Source organism: Mucor mucedo (assembly GCF_025094135.1).
Source record: "Mucor mucedo strain NRRL 3635 chromosome Unknown EV154scaffold_283, whole genome shotgun sequence".
NCBI lineage: Eukaryota > Fungi > Mucoromycota > Mucoromycetes > Mucorales > Mucoraceae > Mucor > Mucor mucedo.
The window spans coordinates 1-23,443 of NW_026252567.1; the positions used below are offsets into that span (position 1 = coordinate 1).

At 37.1% G+C, this 23,443-nt stretch overlaps 10 protein-coding genes and 1 non-coding gene across 11 annotated transcripts; 4 read left to right on the plus strand and 7 right to left on the minus strand.

The window, feature by feature from the left end:
• Positions 1-973: 973 nt before the first annotated feature.
• On the plus strand, positions 974-1,890 carry EV154DRAFT_432988 (uncharacterized protein; the record flags this gene model as incomplete). Its single annotated transcript, XM_051596707.1, has 3 exons — positions 974-1,266; positions 1,405-1,678; positions 1,744-1,890. 3 exons carry the CDS (start codon positions 974-976, stop codon positions 1,888-1,890), a joined length of 714 nt encoding a protein of 237 aa, XP_051450161.1.
• A 1,230-nt stretch (positions 1,891-3,120) lies between these two features.
• On the plus strand, positions 3,121-4,340 carry EV154DRAFT_166313 (Phospholipase/carboxylesterase/thioesterase). Its single transcript, XM_051594185.1, has 5 exons — positions 3,121-3,330; positions 3,393-3,436; positions 3,496-3,576; positions 3,638-3,813; positions 3,906-4,340. Exons 1-5 carry the CDS (start codon positions 3,176-3,178, stop codon positions 4,122-4,124), a joined length of 675 nt encoding a protein of 224 aa, XP_051450162.1. The 5' UTR covers positions 3,121-3,175; the 3' UTR covers positions 4,125-4,340.
• On the minus strand, positions 4,167-5,028 carry EV154DRAFT_166342 (nucleophile aminohydrolase). Its single transcript, XM_051594186.1, has 2 exons — positions 4,575-5,028; positions 4,167-4,508 (listed from the first exon to the last, which is right to left on the minus strand). Exons 1-2 carry the CDS (start codon positions 4,857-4,859, stop codon positions 4,209-4,211), a joined length of 585 nt encoding a protein of 194 aa, XP_051450163.1. The 5' UTR covers positions 4,860-5,028; the 3' UTR covers positions 4,167-4,208.
• Positions 5,029-5,799: 771 nt separating this feature from the next.
• On the plus strand, positions 5,800-6,530 carry EV154DRAFT_533552 (NAC domain-containing protein). Its single transcript, XM_051603983.1, has one exon. The coding sequence runs from the start codon at positions 5,967-5,969 to the stop codon at positions 6,420-6,422; it is 456 nt and encodes a 151-aa protein (XP_051450164.1). The 5' UTR covers positions 5,800-5,966; the 3' UTR covers positions 6,423-6,530.
• Positions 6,531-7,093: 563 nt separating this feature from the next.
• On the plus strand, positions 7,094-7,816 carry EV154DRAFT_533555 (uncharacterized protein). Its single transcript, XM_051603984.1, has one exon. It carries the CDS (start codon positions 7,169-7,171, stop codon positions 7,484-7,486), a length of 318 nt encoding a protein of 105 aa, XP_051450165.1. The 5' UTR covers positions 7,094-7,168; the 3' UTR covers positions 7,487-7,816.
• A 443-nt stretch (positions 7,817-8,259) lies between these two features.
• Positions 8,260-10,866, minus strand: EV154DRAFT_541077 (uncharacterized protein; the record flags this gene model as incomplete). The annotated part of the gene is made up of 6 exons (XM_051604469.1): positions 8,260-8,652; positions 8,720-8,989; positions 9,295-9,368; positions 9,438-9,818; positions 9,885-10,674; positions 10,765-10,866. 6 exons carry the CDS (start codon positions 10,864-10,866, stop codon positions 8,260-8,262), a joined length of 2,010 nt encoding a protein of 669 aa, XP_051450166.1.
• Positions 10,867-10,927: 61 nt separating this feature from the next.
• Positions 10,928-13,139, minus strand: EV154DRAFT_533560 (Nup85 nucleoporin-domain-containing protein). The gene is made up of 6 exons (XM_051603985.1): positions 13,080-13,139; positions 12,994-13,020; positions 12,859-12,930; positions 12,701-12,783; positions 11,760-12,642; positions 10,928-11,677 (listed from the first exon to the last, which is right to left on the minus strand). Exons 1-6 carry the CDS (start codon positions 13,098-13,100, stop codon positions 10,994-10,996), a joined length of 1,770 nt encoding a protein of 589 aa, XP_051450167.1. The 5' UTR covers positions 13,101-13,139; the 3' UTR covers positions 10,928-10,993.
• Positions 13,140-15,534: 2,395 nt separating this feature from the next.
• On the minus strand, positions 15,535-16,758 carry EV154DRAFT_432980 (uncharacterized protein; the record flags this gene model as incomplete). Its single annotated transcript, XM_051596705.1, has 4 exons — positions 15,535-15,734; positions 15,791-15,934; positions 15,990-16,472; positions 16,539-16,758. 4 exons carry the CDS (start codon positions 16,756-16,758, stop codon positions 15,535-15,537), a joined length of 1,047 nt encoding a protein of 348 aa, XP_051450168.1.
• A 1,616-nt stretch (positions 16,759-18,374) lies between these two features.
• Positions 18,375-18,838, minus strand: EV154DRAFT_454289 (uncharacterized protein). Its single transcript, XM_051597304.1, has one exon. It carries the CDS (start codon positions 18,793-18,795, stop codon positions 18,520-18,522), a length of 276 nt encoding a protein of 91 aa, XP_051450169.1. The 5' UTR covers positions 18,796-18,838; the 3' UTR covers positions 18,375-18,519.
• A 581-nt stretch (positions 18,839-19,419) lies between these two features.
• On the minus strand, positions 19,420-20,824 carry EV154DRAFT_432983 (major facilitator superfamily domain-containing protein; the record flags this gene model as incomplete). Its single annotated transcript, XM_051596706.1, has 8 exons — positions 19,420-19,505; positions 19,575-19,646; positions 19,758-19,956; positions 20,010-20,226; positions 20,287-20,514; positions 20,566-20,606; positions 20,660-20,707; positions 20,777-20,824. 8 exons carry the CDS (start codon positions 20,822-20,824, stop codon positions 19,420-19,422), a joined length of 939 nt encoding a protein of 312 aa, XP_051450170.1.
• A 1,767-nt stretch (positions 20,825-22,591) lies between these two features.
• On the minus strand, positions 22,592-22,675 carry EV154DRAFT_t172. Its single transcript has one exon. It is a non-coding gene; the product is annotated as a tRNA-Tyr (tRNA).
• Positions 22,676-23,443: the final 768 nt, after the last annotated feature.

Here is a 23,443-nt window from a genome sequence, read left to right on the forward strand (position 1 = left end):
TGCATCTCCCGCTACAAGTGATGATTACTTGACGGTGCATCGACCTGCTTATTACAGAAGAGCAAGCTCTGAAGATAATCGTCAATTTCACACACGTCAACAATCTGATACCAACCAATACAGTAGTCGACGACTTGTTCGATCCAACACAGTACATAACTTGATTATCAAGGATGGTTATGGCCATCGTATTGTACAATGTCTCGGGCTAGATGAATCCCAACAACAACAACAACAACAACAGCAGCAGCAGCAGCAGCAACACCAACACCAGCAACAGCCACCATTGAGGAGAAAAAATTCCAGTTTTGAAAGTCATGATTCGTTTCCTCATGATTGGTCTCCACCGACAGAAGTAATGGATGATAGCTTATTCTCAAATAGATCAGTAGTAGAAGAGCCTTATTATCAACAACATCCACAGCTCCAACAGCAGCAACATCAACAGCAGCAGCAGCAGATGATGATTGTACAACAAGATAATACAGATGCTTCGTCGTCTGATTCAAGTAGTCATCATGGTAGTCATCGTAGAATTAGACGAAAGGACAGTGCGAAATCGATCAGTAGTTTATGCAGCACCAGCCCACCTGGGACAACAACAGGTTCTGATGCTAAAATTGAGAAATTACGATCTAAACTGGACAAAGAGCGCGCTACAGTAAAAGCGCTTCAAAAGCAGAAAGAAGGTTTGTGTGTGTGTCTTAAATATGTTTATAAAAGGGGGTGTATCATTGTACGAATACTAATTACTTTTATAATTATTAGCGTATAACAAGGATGTATTATTTCTGAGTAAAAACGTGGATGATTTAGCGGCGGATAATATAGAATGGAAAAAAAAGTTTGAAAATGAAAAGGTAATAAAACTCACATTAAAATCAAAAAAAAGGGGTATGACAAGAGAACTAAAGAAACAAAAAAAAAATTGTAGACCCTGAAAGAAAGATTTCAGGATGACCTTTCATCTACGATGGACAAATTAAATGAAGCAACCGAACAACTGCGTCAATTAGAAACCCAAACAAGAGCACTGAAATCCGAAATTGATGATAAGAATAAAGAATTACGTGAACTTGAAAAGAAGAGGCCTTCTAAATATAACAAGACAGTAGAAGGCAAATCCAGTGATCGTTTATTAGCCGCTCAACTTCATCACTCTCAAAATCAAGTTCGCTTATTGAAATCTACCATGGAACAGTTTTTAAGAATGGGCGTTTTTAATGATGATTTGAACTCATCTAACCATATGACTTCTCCTACAACGTAAGTTTGGCCCTTTTTTCCTTTGTTGAATATATGTGTGGTTCCTAATCAAATTTATTTACTTGTATATAGCTCCATAGATGCTGTAGTTGCAGATTTAAAGTCAGGTAGATCTAGACCACAACGTCGTACTCATAGTCCTGGAAATAAATCCTCTACCACTCATACCCCCTCTGAAGAAAAGCCCAACACTGCGACTGCGGCTGCTTCAGTTGGCACTACTGCTACTGCGGCGACTGCGGCTGGTGCTTATCCTGCCATATCCAGATCTAGAAAATCATTGGTTCCCACAGAAATTACTGAAGCCAAGACCACCAAGACCCCACAACAAAAAAAACTAACTGCTCCTCTTGAAGAATGTACAGAAGAATTGGATGCTCAATTGCGAGAGTTGCTAAGAGAAAAAGAACTCGTAAGTTGGTTTTTTGTTTTTATGCAATTTTTCATATTATTTATTAACAAAACTTTTCTATTTAGCTTCAAGCGGAATACAGTAAAGCCCCTTCCAGTGGAGGAAATGCGCTTGTCAGAAGACGCAGAGAAGAATTAGAATCCCGGTTAGATACCGTTGATTCTCAAATGTGTCGTATAAAGTTGAAAATGCGTAGCCGTAATATCCTCTAAACAAATAACCCCATATCTCCGATGTATTCATTATAATTACATAACACACCTTTCTTTTTTGTACATATATAAATATTCCCCCCTCCACCCTTTTCCATAACATTGCATTCTATCCCACCATCTCTTATACACCAGCTTTATTAAAAAAATCACTTTCTTTGTTTTACAATGTTTATTGGTATGTGATGATCCATAATGATAATCGAACATTTTTTACTTGTGTCAGAAAACATAATTTGAACTAACCCAGTGTATATTACGCTAAATGACCTTGCATACTTACGGATACAGTGAGTTCGAATAGCTTCATGGTAGAGAATGATGGAATTGCCCTTGATACATAAACCTAGCATAAATTTCTATTGTCAAGTTTTCTTTTTTTAAAACATGAAGCCTAATGTAGATTTGCGTGCATAAACAACAATGATCATACCCCTTATATTTAGTACTAGATAAAAAAAAAAGACAAATCTATAATAAGAAATACCTATTTTATACCAGCGATCTCCTTTCTGGATATCCTGATTGTTAATTAATTCTCATACCTTTGGCTTATCTTTTTTGGAGAAAGTAAATATTGTAAGTTTTGCACTTCAATACTTGGCAGATCTTTTGTTTTTTTTTTTCATGGCCGTCTTGTCTACTTTTGAGATTTCCCAAATTGTTTTGGAAGAAACATTTTCAAATCTATGATGAATCTGTTTCAGCTGAAAGTGCAATGTTTATATTTTGTGTAATCTTTTCTTAATTACCTTCGATGTCTTAAACTCATTGACATCTATAAACAATAGTTCTGCAACATTTTCTCTTGTTTCTAGTTGTCTATATATTTTATTAGATACGCCATGTCTCAGATAATTGAACTTAATATGACCTAGTTTTTCAGTCCGTCTCCAAAGACCACTAGAGGTATCTTGGTGCTGTTTCCCACTTCAAAACATGCTTTGTTTTTTTGCTGTAACTTGTTAACATCTGTAATAAAGCATGATGACAGTAACAAGATCACCTTATTTACAACATTATCCGGGAGTACTCTCTAGCATTATTCCCCATAAAATCCGTCGTATAATTTATTTAGTTTTGTTATAATTTGATTCTATACAATTGTCCTAATTGTGTCGTTTTATTCTTATGCAAGTGTTGTCATTGGCCTTTGTGATATCGAAAAGGTGAGACTGTGACTCCTTTTTTAAAACCCATCCCAAACGGCAACACACACACAAAAAGAGCAAACCTCTTCTTAATTTATTTTTCTCACCCCCGCGCAAGCAGAATTTATAAAAAAATGTCCTTAACCGCCGTTGTAGTTGCAGCAAAGACCAAACATACCGCCACTGTGCTTTGGTTTCATGGACTTGGTGATACTGGTTCTGGATGGTCTTTTTTGGCCGAAGAACTTTCGACTCTTTTCCCTTATGTCAAGTGGATTCTTCCTAATGCGTAAGAAAAAAAAAGCGATCCTCGTTCTTACATTCCTCTAGATACTCATAATTGTACTCTAGTCCTGTTAGACCCATTGCTTTAAACGGTGGTTACCCCATGCCCGGTAAGCAATATAACCTAATAGAAAAAGACACGCTCCCAAATACTCATAATACCCTATAGCGTGGTTTGATTTATCTGGTCTTGACAAGTTTAGTTTGAAGAATGAGGATGAGGCCGGCATGTTGAGCTCCATCTCCTTGGGTAAGAAGTTAAATATTGAAGAAGGATAAGTAGGACGGAGTGACTCACACAAAATATAAAGCAAACAAGATTATCTCGAAAGAAGTGGATAATGGTATCCCTGCCAACAGAATTATTGTCGGTGGTTTCTCTCAAGGCTGTGTTCTATCCTTATTAACTGGCTTGACTTCCGAGTACAAGTTGGCGGGTATTGTGGGATGTAGTGGTTCGCTCGGATTATCTAGCAAATTCCCTGCCGTAAGTTTCTGTTTGTTTAAAAAAAAAGCAAAGATATGGGGTGCTAACTTCCAAAAAAAAAAAAAAAAAAAAAAAAAAATGCTATTGTGTAGATGGCTTCGGATGCCAATAGAAAAACACCTATTTTGATGTGTCATGGTGATGAAGATCCTGTGGTGAAGCCCATTTATGGTCAAGAAAGTGCTGAGAAGCTCCAATCGATGGGTTATAATGTTACCCGCAAAACCTATCCTGGCCTTGTTCACTCTGCCAATGATAAAGAGATCATAGATATTGCCGAATTCCTTAAAACCACGATTCCTCCCATCTAAAAAACCTATAAACATTCAATGTGCCTATCTCTCTTCTCTTTTTTATAAGACTTTCTTTTATTTTTTTCACGCAGAAAAAAAAAATTACAACTCGACATCATGGACACCATCTTTATCAACCAACTTGATATTGAATTTGGGCATGTTGACAATAAATCTTGTCTTGAGTTCTTGAATACACATGCCCATCAACTTCTTTGCTTCCTCAACATTCATATCCTTTGTATAATAACGATCCATCAACGATGTACAGAAATAAGCACCATAACCTTGTGCACAGAAGGGCAATGAAGCCATCGCACCGAGATAATCGATCCAATAAAGCTCGGGTTGTCCCTTCTTTGCATCGTAACCGCCAATAATCAAATTGACAGAATATGGGTGCTGTGTGTCATTGTATGATTAAGATGAATGTTTTTTTTTTCGTAAATGTCATAACAGTAAACTTACCCTGCTTCTCAAGGAATCGGCTAATTGGCGACGAGTGAAAGTGGCGGTGGCTTTGGGACTAAGTTCGATCCCATTCTTGATGCCATAAAGCTTAATATTACGTTGAATGTATTCGGCAAAATTCACAGTATCACCAGGTTCACCCGTATATAACATGACGGTATGCGCGTTCAATTGACGAGACTTGTCTTCCGTAGCCTTCATCACCACAATACTACGAGCACTGATGGTATCAGCTGCAAGTAAAGTAAACCCATTTCCTGTAATTCCAAAAAGACACTCCATTTTTATGTTGTATATAGATTTAAATGGAAGATGTTTTTAAAAGCTTTATTGCGACTTTTTTTGATGAAGGAACGCGTGGTTGCATTGCGTTGCGCAAGCTGAAAATTTGAGAGAGGTGACGTATTCTATTTGTGACGTCGTTTTATAGCAACTAAAAAAAAAAAGAGAGAGAGCTGTTATGATTGATACATATGCACTTATTGTTGCGAAACAGAGATACATAAGCATTGATCATTTTGTCATAGGATGAATTCTTAAAATAGAGAAAAATAAGCCCTTTTTTTAAAAAAAGACAAGGCCGATTTCTTGTCCCTCTTATCAGTAGAAGTTGTGTAATTATGCATTCCTTTATTGTATACAGCAAAGAGGGCTACAGTTGTCAACTGTTTGATGTATGCGCGACAGAATTTATAAATAGAGGATACATACATTCACGGACATTAGGCCTTTTAATTTTATTTTTAAACACGCATTCTCTTCAAGAGGAAACAATGGTAGTGAGCTAGTAACGCATTTCATATCAGTATCCATTCATTTTATAAAATGTTTTCATTATATAGATAGTAGTTCATTTTACCTCTATCGTTAATAGTCAATGTGCATTCCAATAATGTCTGTTTACTCCCTCGAATGACAGAACGCACACGTTAGCAGCAGAGAGTGAAGAAAAAAAAGGTCCGTTTCCAAATCTTTTGAATGTCCGATGAACGAGGGGGCGGGGAGGAGGAGGAGAGTGAGGATTGATCTTCCAAAAGAAATACGGAATATTGAATCACTCTTTCTATTATAAATATTGTAAGTCTTGCATACCCTCCTCGTCAGCTGAAAGACTCTCCTGCAACGACATCAATGAAAAAGCAAAAAAAGTAGATGATGAAAGAATGGATGCCCAAAAAAATGGATGGATGGATGAATTTTATGAAAACGGATAACGGCAAAAAAAAAAAAAAAAAAAAAAAAAAATAGAGCTCTCAAGTTAGAATAAAGGCCCTGTATACACCACTACTTTTTTTGGAAAAAAAATCATTGATGACAACAGTTGGAGAGGAAGAAAGCAAAGTGAGACAGCTATAATGTAGCGATAGTAACACCCCCCTTTTTTATTAGATGTCTGCCCTCTCCCCTCAATCTCGTGGTGAACAAAAGGCCCGTAAGGCCATCCTCAGTCTTGGTTTGAAGCCCGTTGAAGGTATCACTCGTGTTACTTTCACTCGTGGTCAAGCCAACGTCTTCGCCATTGCCAACCCTGAGGTCTTCATGAGTGTCAACTCTGACACCCACATTGTTTTCGGTGAAATGCAAGCTGAAGACATGAACGCCAGAGCCCAATCTGCTCTTGCCGAACAAATGGCTGCCGAAGCCGAGAACCAAGAAGGTGAAGCACCCGCTCTTGTTGAGGAAACCCCTGAGGAAGACGATGAAGAAGTTGATGCCACCGGTGTTGAGGAGAAGGATATCGATTTAGTCATCACCCAAGCTAACGTCTCTCGCGCCAAGGCCGTTAAGGCTTTGAAGAACAACGAGAACGATGTCGTTAACGCCATTATGGAACTCACCATGTAAATTGCTTTTTTCAATTAAATACAATCTTCATCCCCCTTTTTTTTTTATTGTGAGACATCTCATAATAAAATCATAAAAAAAAATGTATCATGTCTTTCTGTGTGTGTGTGTGTGTGTATCTGTAGTGATCACGTGTGAATGCGTTAGGGTCGATCTACCGAAAAGGGTCTCTTGACGTTGTGTAGCAGCAACGCGTAGAACAAGTTAACTTTTTTATTTTAAGGGTATCTATAGTAAAGTGTTTTCATGGAGATATTCCTCTCGATTACAACTGGGTATCCAAATGATTTGATCGGAGCAGGTAGGCTTGGAAACGGAAGAGACAACATAACTTACGAAGACGCAAACCATGGAAACGATTACTAGGATACCAAATAAGACGATCCGTTGTCTTTGTTGCTGTAGTTCTCTTCTGTTCATGTCCCTGATCGCACTATAATTCTCTATATCATGAGGCATAATAAGTTTATAGGAAGAAGAAGAAAAAGGAAAAAGAAAGCAAAAAGAGGAGCTAGCATAAACAAACACTGTACCTGATGCGCAAGACCTATTTTTATGTCTGTTATTCTACAATGGAGTTCGAATTCATTATTGTATATATCTTATTATGATGAAAATGAGACAGAGTGAAAAAAAAAAAAAAAGTTTCAGCTTAAAAATGATAAACCGACAAAAAGTTTTTTTTTTTAATTATTATTTTGAGGTCTTTCTTTTACTTTTTCTTCTGTTTTTTTTTTTGTATATCAATGGAAGAACACACCAATCGAAGAGGGTCATTAGCAATATCCGCATTATTAAATGACGAACCAGTGGATTTATCACCAATTATATCAAGTGGTACACTATCACCCGTCATGGGGGGTGGTAGTCGATCACAACTGACCAAGGCCAAAAGAAAACGCATCTCGCCCGGTCAGTACAATAGACTTATCGAAATATTTGATCAAACAGATACCCCCAGTTCAGAAATCAGAGAGAATCTAGCAGAAGAACTCGACATGACCAAGCGTGAAGTCCAGGTATTTACATATATTTTTTTGTATAGATTAAATTTTTTTTTTTAACTTTTTCTGATAGGTTTGGTTTCAGAATCGTAGAGCCAAAATGAATCGCACCAAAAACTTAAACACTCGACATCGGCATTCACTCATACCTGCTGTCTCGACACATCCTTATCATGTCAAACCTAGAAGAGCATCTGCCTATCCCGTCCTAGAAAACCATTATTATAAACAACAAACAGTCATTGGACCCTACCCTTGCCCTATTGCACCAATGCCAATATTAGCTCCTCCACCTCCACCGCCACCATTACCATCATCATCAGCACCAAGGCATGAGCGTAAGCCTTCTGCCATAGATTTACTAGCATCTGCTGCAGAATATGTTCGAACTGATCGAAAAGAATTCAGAACTTGATTCGTCTTGTTTTACATTGCATGAACTTGTGTCATTTTTTTTTGTAAATAATAAATTTTGTGTGTGTGTCTTAACACAGTACACACACACAACGCATTCTAAACTCCTCTCAAAAAATTGAACTGTTGTGCTGCTGTTGGTGCAAATGAATTGGACGAAATTATTATTGTTGTGCCTTTTCATCTTGTTTTCCATTCTACAAAGAGTAATCATAATATTGTTCTCTTTTTCTTCATTGAACTAACTCTCTTATTCCTTTTATATGCAGAACACTAGACATGATTACAGATAACCAACTCACACTTATTGCCAATTCACTCGGTGTAGTCACCATGGTACTCATCGTCGCGTACCATTACATTTCAGTCAACGAAAAAAAGTCTTCATAACCTTATACATATATCAGAATAAAATACTTTTAAAACTTTAATTCATGCTTTAACTCCAAAAACCAACCAACGGCTTCTGTTCTTCTCATATCAGAGATACCACTTCCACTCACTGTCTCAAACAGGATTTTCATGGTAGCCTTTTGCATGGCCTCTGTTTCTTGGGCTAGAATCAAACGCTTAATTTCGTCCAGAATGGAAGGAAAAAAGGGACCCAGGGATAATGGTTTGAGTAAATCAATCAAGGCAGTGGTATATTCATTACGAAGCACAAGGTCCTTTTCATTTGTCAGTGATCGAATTTTGTGAATCAAGCCTTCTACCGTTAACCAGGCCAAGGCATCATCCATGCTACATAGTGCTCCAATCAGTGTACTAAACCCAAACCTAAACTGATCTAAATTCATTGGCTCCGGGAAATTCTACGTACATTTATACACAAATGTAAGTACATATGTCAGTCCCCCGTGTTTTTATCTTTTTCTTTACCTCGATCAGGATCTGGGAATAGACACCGGCTAATTCGCGTGAGACGGGTTTCTCTGCCAAGAAAGCACTAATAACAGCTGTATGAGCACTTTCATACAGATTTTTATTGGCAATGCGTTTCCATTTTAAAATAGGATATAGCACGGGCAAAATATCTTGTTCCAGCACCTCGTTTTCAATACGCGACATCACTTGTTCCACCAAATCTGAGAAAAACAAGAGCCGTGATTGCTTTACAAACGAGAGTAGTTCAACTGCAGGTGTTGTATCCTTTACAAAATGAGAGGGCGCTATGTTATTCATATTAGTTTGTCTCTCTTTCTTCTTGTACATAGTATGTAATTAGTACCAAATTCCTTAAAAGCGGTAGATAGAAGGGTGTTTAATTGACAGGAATCGTGCAAGAGATAGGCAACGGCATTGGTCAAGGTTTCTTGATACGCTTGACGTCCTACACCTTCTCCTAAATTTTCCGTCATAAAATTTAAATTGGCATAGGTAGCAATAATATCTTGGGCTGCATGAGGTACACCCACTAACCCTTCTGTGTCTACCGCCACGGATTTTAAAATTACTGTAAATGAGAACATAATGCTCTTGAATAGCGTCCACACCTTGTTTTCAAGTTCCTTGTAATTACTGCTTTCCTCTGCTTACACGTACATGTATTTAGTAAATCCTTCTTTGTACGTTTTCCATAAAAAAACCCCAATTTTACCTGCGGTCATGGTCTTGCTAGAATGCGCCATTAAATATCGATCCCAATCAAAAAAGACGTTATAAGAAACACCAACCAATCGATCCAAGACAGCTTGGACAACCACGGTAGATTTCTTTTCCTGAATACATATTTCAACTAGTTTGGCAATGGCGCGAGAGATACGTCCAATGTCCTTAAACATGGGTTGTTCTACCATGTGAGATACCTCGGCTGTCATTGCTCCTGTGTTTTGTAACCGGTGTAATATATCTCCACCGTTCAAAGTGCTTAATAAGCTTTGTGACATAACCTTTAATAATGCAGGGGTATTCTTCATCTCAGATAAGATGGTAGGAGGGATTTGGATTAGACATCTGCCAGCAAAGAAAGCAATCCAATCTATTTTTATTACGTAAGCATACTTTTATATGCAATTTTTTTTTAAAAAAAATTGGTGGTTTTTACCTTGATTTACTGTGGTATGCTCTTCCTTCACTGCCATATCAAGATGTTGGATCAAGATAGCTTCAACAGATTCTCGTAATGCTAACACTTTTTTAGTGTTTTTTCCTTGATTGAATTGTAGCATACGAACGATCCCCGCGACCACGGCCAATCTGACAAAGTGAGCATCTGACTGATTTGATACTACGTCTTTTGCCATTTGAACCAACGTGGTTAAATGAGCTTCGGCACAGCTTTGTGGGGTCTCTTGTGATCTTATATCCACGACATGTTCCATTGTAGTCATCATAGCGCGAGGACCATCCAAGCGACGACGATGACAGAACTGAATATGAGCTTCTAACAAATGTTGACAGGTCTCGACTTCAAAATCGTTGAGTGCGGTAGTTTGAGCCAAGGCATGCGCTACACCGGCATCAACGGTATCGGCTAAAGAGTGTATACGTGCGGGGTCCTCCATGGCGAGAATAATGCTTGTCATGCCGTCTAATAATTTGATATCCTGTTCCTTTCCTATTAATCCCACCCAACCGATCCAACATTCTTTTTGAAGCGTGAGGTAAGTGGGGTCTGAACTGGTGAGGACTTTAAATAGTGTATCGAGTACCGAAGTAAGGTGGTTATTGTCTGTCGTAGGGCAACGACGAAGCCAACTGGAGAAAAGTGTGAGGATGGATTGTAAGCCTGTGATGTTATTGTGTGTGATAAATTCGTCCTTAAGGCTTAAAAGAGTGTCCATGAATGCATGGGTGAACCAAGGCACGGGTAAATCGTTGCTGTAATTTGAAAGCTGCGTCAAGTCCTTCACAAGCTAGAAAGAATACGATGAGTCATGGAGAATGACCTTCATTTATTTTTTTTAAAAGAGGACGAAACCTACAGCTTCTCTGGGTGAATTAGCATGTTGTAAAACATGATAATAGGCATCAGACAAGATCTTTGCTAATTCCTTCAAGTCGGGTTTCTTTTCTATGTTTGTCATTAGTCAAAGGAATAAAAAGAAGAGGGAAGAAAAGAAAGTTGAAACCCAGGTCTAAAATATTCCCCACACGCACGCACACAGGGTTACACACATGTGTGTGTCAAAAGAAAGATTTATTAAAGAAAAATTAGGCATGAACCTCTTCTGTCGTGGTGATTAAGTCTTTACTCTCCATGGCTACGGTAGCAGCTCTGTAACCAAGTAATTCTCGCATTCTTGCAACCACCACAGAACCTTGTACGTCATGATGATGAATAAATTGATAGTATTTGGCAAAAAAATCATGATGAACATTATCTTTTGTGACGACGCGAAAGATCTTGATCAAATGAAGTAATTCTTCCTCGGTATAAAAGTCTCTTGGATCTTGCAAAATCACAAAATTATCCACCAGTAACACGATTTCAAATTTAGTGGGTAAATGTTCATCTTTCAATAATTCGAGTAATGCCTCTGCTGCCTTTTTCCAATCCTTCTTTTCAATATACACTCTAAAATTATGATAAACAATCAGCATGGCATAATGCGGACTCGACTTCAACGCTTCCATATCTGTCACCACATCGCCCAATTTTCCTGTCCTCAGATACTGACTGAACTCGGCATGTGCAAATCGATCCAAAGCTTTCAAATCTTGCGCTTTACCGTATTCAATCGTGGCTTGTCGTGTCTCTTTCTTTTCCTCGTATCGTTGACCCATGGCTTGATGGATGTAGCGTTGAACAGCTATCATGTTGTGTTCCTCTGCAATATGAAGTATACCCATCAATAAACTTAATTCTTTGTTCTTTAAAGGTAATTCTCCCAGAAGCTAAATCATGCATTTACAAAATAAAGAGAAATAAATACCCAGTTCGCAATATTCATATGCATATATATTTAATCACGCTTACCTGCTTGATCCATATTTCTCTGTTCTCTACACAGGCAGAGAGATAGACAACAGCTTCCTTCCACATATTCTTTTCGGCAAACTTTGTAGCATATTCGCGGATAGAGTAATAGACAGGATCAATGATCGTTTCAGTTTCTACGGACAACAAGGTTTTATCGGTCTGTTTTGCACCCAGGACAATTAAAGCATGGCCTAAATGTGTCTGTAACCAGAGATCATGACAGGTCTCAAAGGCCTCATCGAAACAACCCATCAGGATATAGGCACTGGGCTCCACTTGCGTGTCCTCGTCAACTAGGCGCTGAGCCAAATGGGTCAGTCCGGACAAGGTAGTAGCCGGTCTTGAATACAAGAGGGTACCCATGACTTTTTCATAATACGTACCCGAATAGAAAATTGTGTCTTCATCGCCACATAAGACATCAAATATCACGCGAATCTCTTGATCCACATTGGAGTCTCCTACTTCTTCACACATGTTAATAAAGTTGCAGAGTTCTGTAGCACATAATTCATGCCATAAAGACCATTGAGCTGCATAGGTGGTTTGGTCGCCTTGCAGATGTTGAAACTGGTCAAGAAGATCTGTGATGATCTTAATGGTAGCAAGTTGAGCTTCTGTCAAGTCTGCGATCGCATTCAATTGATCGATAGCTTCAATGGCGTTACCACGTAATATTTGATGCACGGCAATTTCAAACTCGTTTTTATCGTCGGGGATGGCTACATGTTCATTGATCCAATCGTTCAAACTGGTAGACCAAGGTACGTCAGAAAAATAGAGTAAATTGGCCATGTCCCAAATGGGTACTCGGTTGGTCTCTGGGAATTCATGAACAAGGTCGACGTATTGAGAAACAATGTCGCTGATTTCGCTTTTCCTATTATTTTTTAAATGATTAAGTTGTGTCAGAGTGACGTCTGAAAGGGGTGTCTTACTTGGCATCTTTATAAGAGGTGGCATCGTTGCCTTTGACACAACGATTCAAGGTCGAGAATATTTGAAAGGATTGTTGATAAAACTATAAATATATATCTTGTTAATTCAAGGGCGCCTATTTTCAAATAAAAATAAAAGGTGCGTATGTATACTTTACTTCTTCCTTGTTCTGAGGTGCATTGCTTTTAATGGATTCCAAATGTTGCAGTAATAGATCGTTTGGTGGTACCTTTTTTATTTAAAAGACTTGAGTTAATTATCGAGAGGGGTAGAATTTAGAAACTAAGTTTACTTGTTCTTGTTTAGCTACGTTAACGTCCTACAAATAAAACATGTTAACAAGCCTACATTAACAAGAATCAACTCGTAATGCTTTACGTTATCTTCCATGGCTGACATTTTTGTTTATTATGAAAGGGAAAAAAAAGTGTGATTTCGTGTTTTTTTATTTTATCATAAAAAAGAAAAGTCACCCTCTCATCCGTAAAAAACTTTAAAGGCTGGAGAAGAACATTATGGGTATAAGCCATACGTTTTATTGCAACACAATTAATAGATAGCCAAACATCTTTTTCTTTTTGGTCTCGTATTTTTTACAAGAAAAAATATTCATCAGCGATGACAATTGTCTGAACCATAGAAATTAGTGATAGTTCCATCCACTATTACTACTGCTGTTGCTGCTGCTGTTGCTGTTGCTGCCGCTGAGAATGTTCTCATTCCCTCAGAGGATCGCTCGTGGACGGAAATGTCTAGACCTCCGTATTTTTTTCGAGCGTATTTTTTTTATACCACTTACAGCAATTCTGGCTAAGACCAGCAGGCCAGTATGATTAAACCTATTTACAGTGAAACCTTGTTATTCACAGTCTGTGAGTTCCAAAGCTCAAGAACCCTGCCTAGAAGGTCGCCCTGCTATAGCAGAGACTAGCCGCAGCCGCAATATAGCTTTTCCGATTTAACATATTTTGAAAGAAACAAGAGCCATTACTAACTAACATTTTTACGTTATCGGTTACTTTCCTACGATGGAAGAAGTATGTTAAGGGAAAGAAAAAAGTGTGTGAATCAGCTTTATTTATAGGCTGATAAACAAGAGCTTATGTCAGAATGATCTAATTGTTTATATTCATAATGTTTGGGCATTTACTTAATAGAAACATATGCAAAAACCTCCCAAGTAAATCGGAACTTGGTAGTTGAATATCTGCGTTCCAGCAGTAGCTTGTAAAGACAATGAAGCAGATTTTATGAAAAACAGAAATCGATCATCCTATGAACTTTAGACGATATGGCATGTCAATCGACGTGTAGACCATTACGTAATTCTAAAAAATACGTTTGAAAAGAATACGGAGTTCTAGACATTTCCCTCGTGGACAATATTCTGCCTCCTTATCATCGAGTCTCGACTTCTAGAGAGGCCAATGGAGTTTTTCCATCACAGCTAACATTTGACTGTACAGCCAGGTCAACTAATTGTGCAGAGGCAATTCGAAGAGTCAATGGCCAGGTATGCAAGCGAACATTTGATGAAGTAGTTTTTATACATACAATTTCACTGTTACCATCTCGTAGTACTTAAATGACATTTTCGGAATTAACCACTGGAATAGATCATTGCAACAATGGACTTAACAGCCCACGACTACACTTAGAAAAAACTTCGGTTTCACGCAAAACGAAACCATGATCAATACTTGCGATGTTTTCTGATCGAATAATATTTTAATGTCAAAAAAAACTTTTTTTGTTTCATACTGTATTATAAACCCTAAACCCTTTTCTGGTCATTTTGATTCAACCAGTTGTGTTGATTATTTCATTTGTAATTCATAATAAAAAAATAAGTTATCAGACTTGTAGCTCCTTCCTTGCCATGTCCTTGGAATAAAGACAGGCGAGATCATCAACTGACGAAAACTGTTCAGAGAACAATAATCGGCACACTTCACTCAAAAGAAGGTCTACTGAAAATCATCGACTAACTTTGGGATTGTATCTAGTTTAGAAAACGTAGAATTGAAACATACTGCATACAGATCCTGTAGAGTACGGTCACTAAAGAAACAAATAGGTTGCTTACTTTTTCGAGTCTTTTATACTTTTTTCCTCTGATTTTTTTCTGTACTGCTCTTTTAAACAGTCCAGTTTAGCAGTCTGTTATCCCGATTTGGTAAGGCGAATTTATGCGTTTACTCACAGCTGGATAAAGAGCTTAAGTCGTATAAGAATTAACTGTCTTCTTCAGCCGAAAATTGATTAATGAGATAGACAGCTAGGCACCACCCTTGACTGTCTAACATCAAATAGGCTTGTTGACTATAAAGGTTTGCGGTTGTTCGTATGTTATGGTCGATATATTACATATTTATGAAGAAACGCTTCGTATGTAGAAAATAATTTATGAACTAAAAATGACGTTTTCGGTTCAAAAGAATTTTTTTAGACAGATTATTACAAACAACTGAAGTGACTACGGCTTTTTATTGGGTATTACAACGTTGCGAAACATTTATGTTGTTATCTTCAGATTGGAAGCACGGACCTTGTCAAGCCGATATCCTCTTTCTTAGACACCTATTCATTCCAACGGTCTGATCATATACATAATCTGATTTTCACTAAATAATACCTTTTATATATTTCAATATGAATAGTAATATCACACATAAAAAAAGGAACGGAAGTCAAGCACTAAAACCAAAGGCTCACGAGGGTAAAACCTCCAGTATGAATGTCAGCATATAGCAGAATATGATAGTTTTATGAATGATTTTTAAAGCTGACGATTATCACTATTTATTGCAGGCATCTATAAGAAAGACTGCTCTTAAACATCGATTTCAAAATTGGTGATTTGTGGTAAATAAGCACAAGCGCTTAATTCCAGCATGTATACATCTTCAAATACATGTCGTCCGTCGTATCCACCCAGTATATAAAGCCTGGAATCGTGCAATACAGAGGTATGATAGCCTCTGGCACTTGGTGCTCCGCCGTAGATTTTCCTTGTTTCCCAACTCATTGTCACTATTTAAATTATCGTTAAATTTTTGATCCTTTACCTTTTTCTTTTCTTTTTGTACCTAAATTCAGGAGCAATACTTCGTTTGAATATCTTGTCCCATCATGACCACCAATAACAAATACATAAGAGCCTACTTGTGTTGCAGAGTGAGCTAATCGAGGCACGGCACGATCTAAATCCATCTGATTCCAGGTATTGGAGACTAATATTTGATGATAAATTTCAGTTACGGTGGATATGAAAGAAGGAATCCTTACCTAGGTCTAAAATATGTACATCACTAAAGCACTCATGGCCATCGCTCCCGCCATAAACAATCAACTTATCCTTGATCAGATTACTGGTATGATATCCTCTGGCAATAGGAGGATTTCCCTCTGGTTTCAATAAAGACCATTTAAGAGCGTGTGGGTCAGAGACGTCTAAAGTATGCACATCCGCCAGCGCACGTGCACCATCCCCACCCCCCACAATTATGATCTTTCCGTTCCATATACACGTTGTATGGGCTCGACGGGGGGAAGGCGGCTCTCCTTCCGTTTTTGGCTTGCTCCAAATCAGGGTATCAATATTCAATACATACAAATCGTTGAAATAATTCGGTCCATCTCCACCACCAAACACATAAAGATGATAGGTTTTTTTACCTCCCACTTCTCGTTCCACTGTCGTACATGAATGCGCTCGGCAAGGTGGTGGTGCCTGTCCTGATGTACGGGGTTTTGACCATGTTAGGGTGTCTATTTTTATAGATTCATGGCGTTAATTTTTCTCTTTGTTTTTTTTTTACAAACTTTTCTAATTACCCATATCAAGAACATACAATGTGTTGAAACACACCTTAACATCACATCCTCCAAATACATACAAATACTCTCCAATCAAATTGGCTGAGTGAGCACGTAAAGGTCGGGAAGGACCTCTGCCATACGTGATGGCACGTGACCAGTACATACCAGCAGCGGGAGCCGGTGCGACGTTTGGACTGACACTTAATTCAATAGCAGCTGCCATATGATCTGACATATGAATAGGTCGTTTCGATTTACGTTGTTGATTTTGATGTTGATAATGCTGTTGTTGCTGTTGCTGAGTGGTGTTGGGTTTGGACGGACGTTGTGTATTGACTTTTAAAGGAGCAGGAGGGAGTGGTGGGTCTTTGTTGACCTTATCCATGGTTTGTGCATAGTAGTGTGCTAGCAACAGCAACAGCAAAAAAAGAAGCATTTAGTACCTTTCTCCCTTTTTATCTACATACATTATACATGTGTATGTATGTATTACCTGAAGGAGGTGGCGGCGGAGGCCTGGAAGTATCGATATAGTCGTAACGACGAGGAGAAGGTGGTGTAATAGTCTTGGTAGTAGTAGGATCTTGCTCGGGTGGTAACGTAGGTGATTCAGGACGCTCCATGCTATATTCTTTAAATTGAGTCTCTTTGTTAAAACATGCATTCTATTTTTTTACCTTTCTGTAGAGGTGTTTGCAATGACGGGTTGTGGACGCGGTGGCTCCGGTTCAACTTTAGGGGTGGATTCATACGCTTGACTCATCCAAGCTATAGGAGCTGTAGGATAAGAAGCTTTTTGTGACATGGTAGTACTTTGGAAAAGAATAAAACACAAAAAAAAGTTCGCTTCACCCCCAAGGATTTTTTATTTTATTTTCCGCAGCTTTTTGGGGGTTGTCCGTTTTAGTTTCCTAGTTTGGACAATTGGGGGGTACTAGGGGTACCGTTGATGATAGGGCGATAATATGAATAAATGGTATACCACTAAACACTGTCAACCTTTAATATCTTAAAGCTAATTACTGAAACGCAAGCTTTGAGATTTTCCGCTGACACAAAAAAAAAACAGAACAAATAACGTTTCGCCAAAAAATTGTCGCTCCTCTTTATTAATTTTTACTTCTTTGAAGCCATGAGCTTTAAATTGATTGTTTGCCATTACCTAAACTTTCCAAATAAGGCTACAAAACCATGAATTACATTCAACAAAAGCGAACTCTATAATAATTGGAGTCGAGTCAAAGAAATAGTGTGTATTTTTTATGCAGATATTGATTAAATCTGATCACTTATTATAAATCTCAAACCTGTAGCATGCATTGACTATCAAGGAAAACATTATATCATCCTAGCAGTTTTCAAAGTGATTAACTGCTTACCATCATCAAATAAGAAAGAAAAACTGCTGTCATTTCTTGCTATCACACCAAAAAAAAAAAAAAAAAAAAAAAAAAAATCATTCTAGGAAAATGGGAGGGCTCTGGCATTTGGCATTGCTACACAACAGCTATCTGTTTTTTTTAAAAAAAATGGTTTTTCTGAATTAAATACTACACTTGAGATAAATAAAACATCTCGACCCAAACTCATACCAAAAAATCAGTATCTAATATATTCGCTGTTGTAAATCAAAGTATGTAGGTATCAGAAGTGATTATTTTTAAAAGTCAAGCGTATCACAAGTACGCAGAATTAAAGCATACAAATGTAGGTGAGCTACTTTACATCAACCTATCTTTCCCTCTTTTCCTCTCCTCCCCCCATTTTTATTAACTTCTAAAAGTAGTTCTGGGTCTGTTTTTTGAATCTGCCCTTCTAAAATGGCATCATCTTAAGACAGATGTACACTTTGCATTGCATGTTGCATTTTATTGATTTTATAAAGAATAATATTATAAACCAGGTGGAAGGTGAAGATAAAAGAATAACAAAAAATGGTATGTATGCATTTGCAAGTCTTGAGACAAGCGAAGAGCCCGACCCAACAGAGAAAATATCAATTATCAATGCGAGTAAGCATAATGCGAAGTGTCTTGTGAACCTTGACCAACTCATCAGAGACTTGAGCTTGACCTTCCTCCTCGTAACACCCATTATCCGAAGTCATATCTCTGAACCGAGCTTCATTGTACTGTGAATCAATGAGACGAAGTCGATTTTGCAATTTTTCAACATCACCAAAACTATACTTGGTATACGAGAGTTTGTTTGATTGTCGAGCAATATCCATCAATTCCTGATGAACATTTTCCAGATTTTTGACCATGGGCATTTCTTGTTTATAAAAAGTGTAAAGATATATTTCCTCTCTTACCTATTGGTCTTTTATAACCAGAATTCTTGTTTTGTGTCCTTGTGATTCAACTGTTTAAAACAAAAGACCGTGGGATGGGAACTTTTTAACCTTCTAAATTTGGTAGCGCGTAAATAAATGCAAAGTAGGATTGATATCATAACTTGTTTATTTCATTTATCTTTTATTAAATACTAAATATTATTAACATAAGGTTATTTGAATGTATATAAATAGTTAGAGGTAACAACCAAGCATGTTATATGGAGTTGAACCTTGCTAAAACTAATAAATGGGTTTCATTGTCTCCCCTCTCGCCACTCTTGACCGAACTTTTGAACAATGGGAATTAAAGTAAGATGAAATATAAGGCACATCAAGGCCATCAATGTACTAAAAAAATATGATTAATAAACTTGTCCATTAGTTTACACTATTCTCTACTTACTAGGACCATCCATCACCAAGTGATTGTCTAATCTGTACGGCAGTGAGGGAAAAAATCATACCGCATACACTTCTTGTAAAGTTAGCCACTGCTACAGCTATAAAGATAAAATTCATGCAATCATATCAGCAAATGAAGAATAATAAGCAAAAAAGTCACTCACTTGATGCTGCCTTTGAAGGATTAGCGTCAACCAAGTAAGCACTGGTAATTGTAACCGTAAACATGATTCCAATACAAGCTATTATAAAACGCTTTTTTTAGTTTCCTGTATATCATGGTCTCCCCTTTTTTTCTACTTTTTACTTACATATGACGTTAGCAATAAGAGGTCCAATCCAATGCAATCCGGCATGAAGAAACCAACCATACATAATAGGTCCTATCACCATCAATGGTACACCAAAATATATAGGCTTAAACCGTAACTCGCTTTTTTTTACACCTCCATTTCTTATAACTGCCTTGGCATATAATTTATCGGACAATATACCAGCAACAGCCGACCCGAACGTGTTGCCAATACCACCTGCTACATAACAGAGACCAATTGCACCGGCAGAAAAGTGATATATGCTTCCAAAAGTTGAAGGAAGAATTGTCACTAAGAAATAAAACCAGCCAAATGCCACACTCATAGGGATACAAGATACCAACACTTCGCGCTGTAATAAAAGCTCAAGACTGCCAAGCTGAGAAAAATTAGTCAGTATGTAAATTTACACATGAAAAGAGAAAAACTTACTGGGTTGAACTTGAGTCTCTGTAAACGCTCCTTTATGTTTGTAAGAGGAGGAGGCTGTTCGGCATCAGGATGATAAAGTGTTTCCTTGATAAAAAGAAAACTACATATAGTAAGGACGCCACCCATAATTGTCTTGATGTAAAATATCCACCGCCATCCTAAAAATTGATCGATATAACCACCAGCAATAGGGGCAATGGCAGGGCCAAGAATTGTACTACAATTGAGGGTAAAATATCAGATCACATCTAAATTGGTCAGAGGAATTATTCCTTACCCTAAGATATAAATGCTCATGGCCTTGCCACGATCCTGAGGCTCGAAAATATCTGAGACACTACCACCGCCTACTGCTTGACCGGCACTGACAAATATTCCCTGAAGTAAACGGAATACAAAGAACAATCCTAGCTTAGTGGAGATACCGCATATGATGGTGCACACTGTATATAGTGCCATACAAACAATATACACCCATCTAATAAAAATAATTTTTACATATACCCTTTCTTTTTCTATTCCTTTTTTTTATCGAGTCAATTGCCTCTTTTCTTACCTTCTGCCAATACGCTCACTAAGTGGAGCCCAAATGAGAGGCTAAAGAAAAGTCATAAGTTACCGATGAAATTAAAGTTGGATTATGAACTTACAGCAAGAGCAGTCATTAGTAAAAAGAGGGCAATTGTTGCATTAATGGTCTACAATTTTTTTAAAAAAAATGAGTCAATTCAAACTAAATCTTTTTTGTGAATCTATTTATTGCATACCGTAAGACTTGTATTAAAGTAAATCATAATATCATTTGTAGCAGGCATCTACATATAAAAAAAAATGCGGTCAGACAAGTCCCTTGTATTCAGTATTTATTTCCTGTCAGCTTACGTAGACTGCTGAAGAAAAGTAGCCCATAAATGAATTACACGATACCACAATGAGACCACTGTATTTTTTTCCCTTGGGCCAGTTCTACATAACAATTGGTTAACGAATTATAATCATATCTAGAGCATGCACATAAGCAAATAACTACCACTGGGTGATTAGGATCATCTTTCGGATTATAGCCATTGGCAATAATTTTTTCTTGGGGGTAAGATTCAATATCATTATAGACAGTGGATCCTATTTTGCTGGCGCTACTACCGCTACTTCTATTTGAGGGAACTAAAATAAAAAATTAATTTTTTTGCTACTATTCATGGTTTTTTAATAGCAGAATGTTACTTTTTTCAGTAGAAGTGTTCATAATGATAAATTTAATTTGACTTGGTCAATAATTGCATTAATGGATCTAAGCAGATCCTTTATATACACTTTTTTTATTGATTCTCCGGTTAGTCACACAACCTTGTAACATATCGAGTTTATGTAGATTAATATGCGGAAGCTCGAAGTTATGCAAGGACAGCATTGTCGTACTACGCTATAGTAGAATCTGCCAAACAACTTCTATGACAAAACTAAATGTTTCTATGGCTAAAGTTCTCATAAATTGAAATAAAATCTGTTTTTATGTCAAAAGACATGGCATTTCCTATTTAGTCGTTTTTTGGCCGACTCGAAAAAAAAATTGACATTTATGTAAAAATTCAATCTGCACTCAAATTCGAAGTGTGTATTTTTTAACTGACATGATATGACATAGTTTAAGAGACTTTTGTGTACGAAGAGAATAAACTTCCCTCTGCTTAGATTTTTCAGAAAAGAAAGTAATGCATTTTGCAAGCCAAAAATAAGGTAGTTTCCTATTTAGTCGTTTTTTAACCGATCGCCGAGAAAAATCAGGTACGCACGGTAAATAATTTTCCAGAAATAAAAATGCGTAGTAGAAATTGCTTAAGAACATTGAGAGTTACGTTGTTAGAACTCCTGCAGTTTCGTAAACTCGTCTTCTAAGGCATACTTCAAGAGCTGAATCAAATCAGATCGACATTAGTTCGGGTCATAGGAACGTAGCAGCTATGAGATATTGGTCATTATTTGTAAATGTATTTATTGAGGATATCATTTATAAATAACAGTAATAATTGCCACATTACAATAAGGATGGACAATAGTATAATTTTTTTTTCATAAATCACGTATGACCCCGCTGGTTATCAGCATACTGTTGAAGGCTGTTCTCAGAGTGAAACCTTGTGGCGAGTATATATTTATACTATCTGAAGCATTGCAATTTGATAGGTGGCTAATAAATAACATATTAATAGATTCTGAGCACAAAGGTTGCTCCCGTAATTTGATGTATTAATAATTGTTGATCAAACGGTATCCTAACTTTAGTGCACCAGGTGGTTGCTCCAATTAACAAGCTATCTTTTCAGTATCGGAAGGATAAATAAAAATTAGATCCAGTAGTCTGCTTGATAGTATCAGTAGCTATAAATTCACATAAAGAACCTCGCACAGTTTTATTCCAAAATGAAAAATCAGAAAATATAATGCAGTAACTGTATCTATTTTAATATGATGTTGTACCTTTCTTCGATCTCTTTATAATTAGAAATGAAATAGAATAATTCATATTTGTGATAAAAGTAATGTCTACACACACCACATTTATTAAAATAAGGAAAAATGATTCCGATCTACCAGAGTCGAACTAGTGACCTAGAGATGACAATATACACTACAGTCTCCCGCTCTACCAACTGAGCTAAGATCGGTATTTGATGATTGATGCGTGCGCAGTTTGGTAATGATATCGCTTTCGTTCACTTTAAAAGTGGCTTGGTAATATTATTTTGGTTATTCTTCTTTGTTCCTTGGTTCTGGTTCCCTCATTTGTGGAATGGCGCGTTAATCTTGTCTGAGAAATGGAGATCTAGTTGGTACTGAGTTTGGCGGTGAGAAAAGAGTTTCTAAAAATACGTGATAAAGACCCGACAAATAATATTGCGGTGAAACTATTTTTGGTGTTCTAGAAGTTTTTCTGGTATTCTTTCTCCGAAGGTTCAGTTCGCGTCTTTTTGCTGCTTTTCTAAAATTGGCAGGTTGTTAATTATCTTAGTCGGTTACTCGTGAAATTCTCTTCTTTCTCAGTTACAATTATTTTTATTGTTATTTCGTCGCTCTCTCTCGTATCTCACTTATTTTATTATTACCTTCCTGTTTTGTTTAGTTCTTTATTTTTCTTATTATTCATATTATTTCCATCATAGTTTTCCCGTACCCTTATTTGATTTACTCTATTTTTGTATTGTTCTCATCATAGTTTTTCCGTACCCTGTTATTATTTTATTCCATTTTCGTATTAGTTATTTTTGTACCATAGTTGACAGCTGTCAAAACGTCTATATAAGATTGTCTGATTTATAATAATAAACGTCATCGAATTCTTTCTTTCTGATAAACTTTACTTGTTTTTAAACACTTGTGATTTATCTTTACTTCTTTGCAGATTTCAAAGCTTATTAGTGCAAATCTATATCTTT